Consider the following 10323-nt stretch of genomic DNA (forward strand, 5'->3'; position numbering starts at 1 on the left):
GGTGTGTATTCGTGAGTGTGTGTGTGTGTGTGTGTGCGTTGGCTTCGCCTGATATGCACTTTCAAAAGCTGATCCTGATATTGTGAGGTTGCCGATAGCCAGTATCAGCCTACTCAACTGTGACATCTGTGCTGTTAATTTTAATCTTTCCTGTATAAAAAAAAAAAAAAAAAACATTTGGTGCTCATATTCCTAAAATGTGGCCACTTTAATGCTAAAAAACACATTCAAGTTCAAGTTTATTTAAAGCCCCCATAATCACTGTTTACAGTCTCAAAGGGCTTTACATGCCCACATGTTTACAGCAAATACGAAGACACCCCCCCTCCGACTTAATCTTCACAGCAGGCAAGAAGCACCACCCCTCCACCAACACCATCAAAAAACCAAGAAGAAAGAAAGAAAGAAAAACTCAGTAAATACAAGTATTCATTGTTTCCAGCAGATTTGCACTCCTGTTAGTGTAGAAAAGAGTGTGAAACAGCATTTAGGCCGTCGTGGGACGCTCCAACTCTCAAATGAAATTAATCAGGGGAGAAAAAAAAAAAAAGAATAGGAAAACATGTTCATGCATACTTCTGTGGAGACTGATTAAAATGTCCCGTCAGAATCCGCCCGGCGCTGAAGTCTTCCCGTCGTCGGTTCGCGCGGCGTCGATCGAGCCGGCGGTGAATTTGGACCGCGATGGAACAGAATCCCACATCGAAGCCGGGTGACACCGACAAGCCGCGTTTTAATTAAATTCCCGGACACGTCGGTCTAATGCTTGCACGTATTTCCACGCGTGCACAGATGCATGGTGTGTCCTTGTGTGGGCCGGCGTATTTGCATGTGTGTGTGTGTGTGTGTGTGTGTGTGTGGCCCCAAACAGGGTAATATGTTCAGAATGATTAACAGCTTGAGTTTACCTCAGTCTCTCTCTCTCTCTCTCTCTCTTTGCTTTCTGACTGTACATCTGTGCTTACTGAGCTCACATCTCACATCGCTGATACTGCAACGATGATGCAGCTGCAGGGATGACACACACACACACACACACACACAAACACACACACACACGCTATTCCTCGCTCCAGAGATCTGAACCTCCTACGCTATTATCTTTATACAAAGCCTGCACAGGTGTTTGTGTGTGTGTGTGTGTGTGTGTGTGTTTTTGAGGGAGCGTATGTGTGTGTGTGGGCTGACCCTGTCTGGGTCTCACAGAGTATTTGTGTAAGTTTGTGTATGTCTAATATAGATTTTGGTGTGTGTGTGTGTGTGTGTGTGTGTGCATGCTGGCCTTGTCTGAGCCTCAGTCTCTTTTGTGAGTATGTGAAAGTCTAATATAGGGTTCTCTCTCTCTCTCTCTCTCTCTGTGTGTGTGTGTGTGTGTTTATTTAGCACCGAACAGTTGGTGGTGAAGATCCTGAAAGCTCTGGACCTGCCAGCGAAGGATGCCAATGGCTTCTCTGACCCGTATGTGAAGATCTACCTACTGCCAGACAGGAAGAAGAAATTCCAGACCAAGGTGCCTCCGCCCACCGCGCTCACCTGCGCCGCCCTCCTGTCCTCAGCGGCGAAAATTTCCGTCTCACTTGTTTTTTTTATCATCCTCGGCGCTCACTTTTTTCGCCTCTTTCTTCTCCACCTCCCATTCTCTGCCGCCGCGATGACCCGATCTCCCCGCGGGGATCATTAAAGTTTCATCAAGCCTAATCTAATCTAATCTAGAGGCATAATTTATTCAAGATAATGTCCTTCAGACTAGTCAAGGGGGGCCACCGCTCCATTTAAGAGCTCATATCTGTTATTCCAATGTTTAAGGACAATTCAGTCAATGTGCGAGTACATTTCAGTGCCTGTTCTGAGCGCGGGGGAAACGAGCCTCGAGTCCGTAAAAAAAAAAAAAAAAAAAAAAAGTCCTGCCCTCTGGACGCTCGGCTGATTTAGTCTCCGAGGAGCCGCTCCGGCCTTGTTGTGCGGCTCAAAGGCATCGCAAATTTCTCTCTTTGCTCATAAATATTCCCGATGCTCTCCCACAGCATGGGAATAAAACAGACCGAAACTCTGAAGTTGAATGTTTTTTTTTTCTAACGTGATCGATACCAAATGAGTGTAGAACCAACAAAGTATGAAAAGTGAGTTTTCAGAGACAACAGAGATGCGGCTGTTTGAATTTTCTCTTTTTCGGTTGCGCTTTCTCCGCATCACAAAAGCTCCTTCAGCCCCTGAAAAAGAGTTGAATCATTTGCATAACACTGCTTCTCCATTGGTTGGTGATGATTATTCAATTTAAACGTCATTTAAACGTGGATTTTTGCCGTCACTTTGCCACGCTGCTTCATTTTTACTCTCCACACTGTTTTGGGATGAGAGAGAGGACGCCCGGCTGTCACATTTCGGCGCACGTTAAGAGTGTCGGTGTTTCTGGTTACTAGAGGCACACTGCCTCTGCATCAGCTCCCATGTTTAATCTAAAGCTAACAAGTAATCATCAAGTGCTAATAAGCAGGAGTGACAAACCCACTCATGCGGTGACAAATGCTGGATTTGGAATGGAGCGCGTGTCACATTTTAATTATAACCGGCTTCATCGCGTGACAGCTCTGATATAAAACGCTTTCATAGCAAATAAATCCCCACTAGTGAGTTGACAAATAATGAAGCTGCAATTTAAGGACCGTCTCCGATTGAAGATAAATTTGCAAATGTCGTCTGTAACGTGTTAAAAGATGATGAGCGGGAAATGGCGGTTGGTTGGTTAAATAATGGCGGCGTTGTCATCGCCACTCGCCGGCTTTGACATCATCCGTTTTATTTGTCGCCTCGTGGGGGTGAAAGATGGAGCGGATGGTTCGGCCGGCACGCAGCGGCAAAGTCAGGCTGGACGTGAGCTAAAATAAACTAAAATGAACCCCACGGGACATGACTTCAGCCTGGACCCTGGCAGAATCTTAAAGTGCACCCTTCAAGGATTGAGAAAAAAAAAAAATTGGCAAGAAAAATCCACCCAAAATATTTAGCAAACAGAGAAATATAGATGTGATAGGACGATTTTCGCTTTGTTTTTTGTAGTTTTTTGTCCTGAAATGGAGTCAAAATGTGCTTGAATCGTAATAATAACCATTTTAATGGATTCCCTGGGTCTAAATTGTATGGAAAAATGTGTTCATTTGTCCCTGTAGCATGTATGGTTCAAAAGTTATGCTATTTTCTATTTTTTCCATTTTCAGATTTTGTACCAGGGTTTTGTTAAAAGGCTTCAAAATGAACCCTATCGGACATTATTTCAGCTTGGTACCTGGCAGAATCTTAAAATGCACCCTTCAAGGATTAAGAAAAAACAGGTCCCGATAAAAAAAACCCACCCGATGTGCGTGGACCCCCCCCCCCCTTTCCAGACTGAAAGTGCAAAAAAGGACAGTTAGCTCATGTAAATGTGTTACCTTCAATAACATACAAAAGTTTATATTCTGGACCAGAAAAAAGATGCACACTGGGAATCAGACGCCAGGACACCAAACCTCCACAGATTCATTTCGTTAATCTGTGCCTTGTTTTTAAACTCATACACATAAACCACATTGTTTGCCAGTGAAGGTCATTTGCAGTATTTAAAGAGTAATCTGCATTTTCCAGTAAATAAAAGTGTTTTGCAGTTAATGTAACACCATGTAACGCTACTTTTAACCAGTTAAGTTTTTACATTTGATGCTCTAAACCAGGGATGGGCAACGTTTAAGGGGCGTAACAGCCACAAAATAGTTTAAATCCTTATGAAAAACACACATTTTCCCATTCACTGTCTCTCCTCCAGTCAACAGCTTTGTGGATTTGGTAGCTCCAGGTAGGATGCATCAGGAGAACATTTTTGATCAGTTAAAGCTTTTTTGAAAAGGTGCTGCTGCTTGTTTACTTGTAAGATCTGTAATAAAGGCAGGTCTGGCAGCGGCGGTGTGTTTTTCATATTTGTTCACTCATCACTGATACCGTCTGTAAGCACAGGAAACATTGTGGTCTACCTCTGAACTCCGTGAAGAGGCAGTCGGCCTCCCAGCTGTGTTGAAACACACGGTGTCTGTTTTTCTTTTGCTCGTGCCGTCTTCACCTCTCCACGTCACAAACTGGTGGGCGAATCCACGCTGTGACCTCTGACCTCCGCTCATAAGACAGAAGTAGTAACGTTACGTAAACGCCTGCTGGTTGAGACTGACCGACAGGCAGTGCCATCGAGCTTCATGGCTCTGCCCTACTGGTCAAAATGAAAGCAGCGACCCGTGAAGTAAATGAGAGTCAAAGTCAGTCATTTCTCATTGCATGTGGCCCGCAGGCCGCCAGTTGCCCATGTTTGCTCTCAACACTTGCACAGGAAGTGTTTAACATTTCCAGTTTGTTCAGAATAAACAGAAGAGGAAGAGCTGTGTAGTTGTCATGAGCCACCTGCAGAAACACAAAATCCACAGATTTGGTGATCCACAGAAAATCCGAGGAGAAAGACGTCACCGTCCTGCCCACGCTGTCGCATGCCAGGGGAGCTTAGCACCGAAGCAGCAGACAGAATCCCACGTTATTATTCTTGTGCCTCACTGTTATTGCTGAATAATAACTCTGAACCCTCTGCGTCTCCCTCCCAGGTCCACAGAAAGACCTTGAACCCGGTGTTCAACGAGACCTTTCAGTTCGGCGTGCCGCTGAATGAGCTACATTCCAGGAAGCTGCATTTCTCCGTGTACGACTTCGACCGCTTCTCCCGACACGACCTGATCGGCCAGGTGGTGGTGGACAACCTGCTGGACTTCAGCGAGGGCACCGGGGAGAAACCGATCTGGAGGGACATCGTGGAGGGCACCGCGGTGAGGACCCGACCGCGGCACTAACCCCAAATTATCAGCCAACACATTCATTTGTTAGGGAGGCCAAGGTTAGATCGGATAAGATGAAACTTTAATGATCTCGTTGGCCGCGTTAGGTCACTGCGGCCGCGATTTATTGGACACAGCGGTAAAGAATAAAATGCAATTAAGACAAGAGCACACAGAGGACATTAAACGCAACACAATGGGCAATTACAACACTAGAGCGTGTTAGGTGGAAATACATGAGTGAAAAGTATGAAAATTAACCTGATTTTCAGCGTGATTGCAGGATGTGCAAAATTACAGCGGAACGTGCTGAGAAAGGGAAAAATGAGTGGAAAGATGGATGCAGTGTATAAGAAAAATATTAAAATAGCGTGCAGGAAAATGTTTCCGTTACAGAGGCCGGTGACAGAAACAAGTTTAGTTTTAGTGCATTTGCATTTCTTACATTCGAATCTCCGGGTGTGTGTACCACCAGCTTTTTAAATATGGGCTCTATAGGTTGAGATAGATGACTGTTTTGTTAGGATTTGAAACATATGCTGTGTGGGAGTCTGTGTGTGAATTTGTATGCAGAGAGCACACAGATATCGGAAATTAAAGGATGCCGTATAGCTCAGCCCCAGAGTGTGAAAAATTCAGCTCGGGCAAGTTTTTACAGATTACTGGAGAGACACCGACAAGCCAGCAACCGCATTTTTCACTTTGCAGCACCTAAGCAAAATTATATGAAATATGCATAGAGGACCATTAGCAAATTAAAAAGTACAAGGTCTTAAAAAAAAAAAAAAAAAAAAAAAACATTTGGCATGGGTGTTTCATTTATTAAGTGAGTTTCAACATCAGCATCCTTCAGTGTTTTCCACTCGGGGGGGAAATATTGACCAGCGAGGCCCAGAGCCGCCGAGGAGTGTTCCCGCCGCAGTGTGACCTGAATACCGCCGGTGTCATTACTGTGGTGCCGCTGAGACCGCAGACAGCGAGAAGATCAGTGGACGAGAGAGAGAGAGAGAGAGAAGGAGAGAGAGAAAGAGAGAGAGAGATATAAAAAGCCTGGAAGAATTGTCGCCTCTACTTAACACTTTCCTCCACTTGGGGACATTGACAGATTGGCATATGATTCATTTGCAGTGACGGCACTTCCCCTCCGCTAAACACTCTGCCCGGCCAGATTTGGGCGCCTGCTGTCACGCGGTGTCAATCAGCGGCGGAGCTCCGATCTCCGGCCGCGGACTCGCCGCCATAATCGCAATCATTGCAAATCAAAAGATAGTGGCGTGGTCATGGCTGCCCTCCGTTACTCGGCCTTTAGTCACCCGTATTACCATCACAGCAGCTCAGCTTAACCTCTAATTCATATATGTGTGTGTGTGCTTGTGTGTGTGTGTGTGTGTGTGTGTGTGTGTGTGTGTGTGTTGCGACCTGCAGGAGAAAGCTGATCTCGGGGAGCTTAATTTCTCGCTGTGTTACCTGCCCACTGCGGGCAGACTCACCGCTACAGTCATCAAGGCCACTAACCTCAAAGCCATGGACCTCACCGGCTTCTCAGGTACAGGATTAACACACACACACACGCTTACACTCACACCGCTACAGAATCCAACATGCAGCCAGGGTAAAAACTCATTTTTAAAGTTAAAAAAACATGTTTAATGCTGCCACACCGAGCTCCAGTGCAGAACTATTACATCTAAATAAATGTCTGTTGTGTTTAATCAAATGCCAAAAGATAAACCTCTTAAAATCAGCATCATTATCTTTGTTCCAACCCACAGAACTTTATTTTAAATGCTAGTGGAGATCCCAAGGTTTCCACCAAACATGTCCTTCTGGATATCCAGATATTTCCTATTTGCTGTAATGCCGCAGCGATACAACAATAGCATCTTGAGTTTGGGTCCTTCACTCAGTATGAGTGTGTTGTTGCTTCAGTGAAGCTTTGCAACCAGCTGATTCAGAGTATGTTGGTGACATTATGTATGACAATATGGAAAAAAAATGTTTCTTGAAATTTAAGGGAAAATCAGAAATCAAGACGTCAAGTTTGTCACCTTTGGAGAAAACATTTTGGAAAGCTGGCGTCTGCGGCGACATGTCCATGCTGGTCGAGCTTTAGCGGCGCGTTTCACGTAAACCTTCACTTCACAATGTCAGCTGCAATTGTATAATTAATATTCCAGCTGGGCTAATCGCCTTTCCGTGACCGTCTCCAAGTCGTTGTTTTTTGTATTCTCTTGTTTTTCTGTGTATGTGAAGACTGAAAGGCACCGGGTTCTGTTTTTCCTGCAACAAATCAAACATGACGGAGCTCCGGATTTTAAAGAGATTTTCACTGCAAAAAGTCAAAATCTTACCAAGATTAGTTGTCTTATTTCAAGTAAAAATGTCTTATTTCTAGTCAAAATATCTCATTACACTATTGGCAAAATTTGTTTCTTGTTTCAAGCTAATTTTCACTTGTTTCAAGTACATTTTCACTTGAAACAAGTAAAAATTGTCTATAAACAAGTTACTTCTGAGGTGATCATGTCTTATTTTAAGTGTAACGAGATATTTTGACTAGAAATAAGACATTTTTACTTGAAATAAGACAAATAATCTTGGTAAGATTTTGACTTTCTGCAGTGTTGCTCTTTAAAATCATGACGGATTTTAAAGAGGAATTCTCTGTGAAGCCCGACCTCTGAAGGTGGGAGGTTCAACAGGTGGCGCCTTACTTTTCCCCCTGTAGAGGCCGGGCTTCACAGAGATTTGGGGGTTTGGGTGTAGTTAGCCTTTAAATACAGCTGCTGGCATTGCACCGTGCATTTTCTGGGCTTTTTTTTTTTTTGCTGCTTGCTGCTGTTTTATCCTCTTATTCCCGAGGAAACCGGGCCAAACGTAGACGATGTGAAGTCACGCTGATATATATTTGTCAGCGATCTGAAACATCCACATCAACAAGGACTGGTGTCAGTCCCACAGAATCAAAGCGCGAGAGCCGGCGTTTTTGCAGCATCGCTCGACAATCATGCACGAAGAAATGCATCGTAGGAGGCGGAGGCGGAGGCGTCCGTTTTCTTCAGGCGGTAGACACAACAGACCAGAATGCACTGCAGCCGCAAGACACGCTGTTGTTGTTTTTTTTAGTAAGGGGCACAACTCTGGCACTCCTCTCCAGCAGGAGAAACTCACTGTCTTGCTCTTACCATTGATATCATTACTGCTCTCTCCACCTACATGCGTAACCCGCAGCTGAATGGAAGAGGAAAAGGCAAGCTCCCAGGGGGGGGGTTTGTCGAAAGGCATTCTGGGAAAAGTACGAAATGGCAAACGGAGGAGGCGGACGAGGCAGGCGGAGGGGAAAGTGGGTACAACAAAAATGGGAAATTACAGCAGTTAGTCACAAAATAACTCCCGAGCATCACAGATTGGTGATGTCTAACAGGGTGAGAGCGTCTGAGGGTGGAAATTTCGACGGAGAAATGGAGGCACCGCACCTCTGAGCCTGTTGCTGTGCACAAACACGGCATCCTGAAAGGCCGGAGCGACTGCAGCTCGATTGGACCGGCGGTGTTTATGCATTATAGATACTCACCTGAAGCTGTAATTGCAAGCCATTACATTTGTTGCAGTGTTTTTTTTTATTTAAAAACCTTCCACGGCTACAAAACTGCAAATGTAGCACCGCAAGAATCGATGCATTAAAACAACAATAGCGTTTCCCGTGGGACGGATATCAAGAGGTGTGAATGCTAATGAAAATATTGAATTAACAAAGAGCTTAATAGAAGGTCCAATTATTTCGTTATCCATCCCGGCGACTGGCCGCCACGGCGACGCTCTCTCCGATTAAAAAACGAGATCGCGAGACGATAATGACTGCGCCGCCGCTATTATTGCCGTAATGATCACAAAGCGATCGGAGCGCCGGAAAAGATGCTTTAAAAAAAAAAAAAAAAAAGCAGCATAAAAATCAAATCCTGGGTGTGTATTTTCCCAAGGCTGCCACCACAAAGCTGCTCGCGCCGAATGGATAACTCAAGTGAATCAACCTGTGCTGCTTCCTCCTTTATATTCTTAATCCAGCTTTGCCAAGGTGACTTGATTTTCATGCCTTTTATGTGTTACAGACGGATACCTGTGAGCATAATACCTAATAGCGTTTCCAGGAGTCGCCCCCCTCCCCCCCATCACCCTTATCTCTTTCTCTCCACTGACTCCCTCTCCTCCTCCTCCTCCTCGCTCTCTCTCCCTCCCTGCCTCTTTTTCTCTTTGTGCCTCCTCAGACCCGTACGTAAAGGCCTCTCTGATGTGTGACGGGCGCAGGCTAAAAAAGAGGAAGACTTCCATCAAGAAGAACACACTGAATCCCACCTACAACGAGGCGCTGGTCTTCGACATTCCCAACGAAAACATCGAGAGCGTGTCCATCATCATCGCCGTGATGGACTACGACTGGTGAGCGAGGCGGGCGTGGGGAGGGAGGGAAGGGGGGGGGGCTTGATTCGCCCAGACGTTTTCGGCGTTATCACTCCGCCGAGCGCTCAGGGGGTGTTAATGATATCGAACTGATCGTTATTGTGATGTGTTTTTGCTCGCTGGGTTGTGTGTTTGCACATCGCTCTCGGGCCGCTGCGTTCTGATCGTGTTGCTGCTGTGTTGAACACGATGAGGCCCCCCCTCGGGAGCCAGCCTCCTGGTGGACATTCTCACTGTTTTACATAGAGGACGGCCGGCTCATGAATAGGCATGGCTTATGCTAATAGTCAAGGAAGCTGTGTCTGCCGGTGAGGCGCGGTGAAACCCTGGCAGTGTTTGCCTGTCTGCCACTCGCAGCAACACTTGGCCGGTTGATGTGTTTGTGTGTGGATGCGCCGCCTCCCTATTATGTACTCAGCCCTCCATTTGGCTTCTCCATAGGTGTGTGCCTTTGTATGTTTGTGTGTTTTTGTGCGTGCTCACTCCCCGCTGACATGCAGCCTTTATGCGGGCCTGTGTATATTTGTGAGCTGCTATTCAATATCCTTCCTGAGCCACTGTATTCTTTTCCCAGTACTCAAGGCTGATAAATGAGGCTCTCTCGCCCTGCTCCTCACAAGACTGTTCTCTCTCCTTCTATTCTGTTACAAGCTGACTCGCTCTCTCTTCATCTCTCCCTCCCCTCCCTCCCTTATTCTCTGCTCTCTCTCTCTCTCTGCTCTCCCTCCGTGTCTCTCCCTCCCTCCTGTGCCTGCTCTCGTCCCTCGCTGCGTGTCAGTATCGGTCATAATGAGGTGATAGGGATGTGTCGTGTGGGCAGCGATGCCGAAGGTCCAGGGAGGGAGCACTGGGCGGCCATGCTGGCCAATCCACGCAAACCCATAGAGCACTGGCATCAACTCGTCGAGGTAACGTGCATATGTTCATGTGTCTGTGTGTGTGTGTGTGTGCAGCCACATGTCTTGCCATATCTGTTCTCCTTTGGTTATTTTTAGCACAACACATTAGATAATACAAACAA

General features: G+C 45.9%; 1 protein-coding gene across 1 annotated transcript in view; it reads left to right on the forward strand.

The window, feature by feature from the left end:
- The window catches only part of syt3 (synaptotagmin III), a 28049-nt gene that overhangs the window by 12498 nt on the left and 5228 nt on the right, over positions 1-10323 (forward strand). Inside the window, 5 exon segments of the mRNA XM_030058658.1 lie at positions 1384-1510; positions 4617-4835; positions 6270-6390; positions 9110-9281; positions 10081-10210. Coding sequence (XP_029914518.1) covers positions 1384-1510; positions 4617-4835; positions 6270-6390; positions 9110-9281; positions 10081-10210 — 769 coding nt within the window.

Source organism: Myripristis murdjan, chromosome 8 (assembly GCF_902150065.1).
Source record: "Myripristis murdjan chromosome 8, fMyrMur1.1, whole genome shotgun sequence".
In the NCBI taxonomy this organism is placed as follows: domain Eukaryota; kingdom Metazoa; phylum Chordata; class Actinopteri; order Holocentriformes; family Holocentridae; genus Myripristis; species Myripristis murdjan.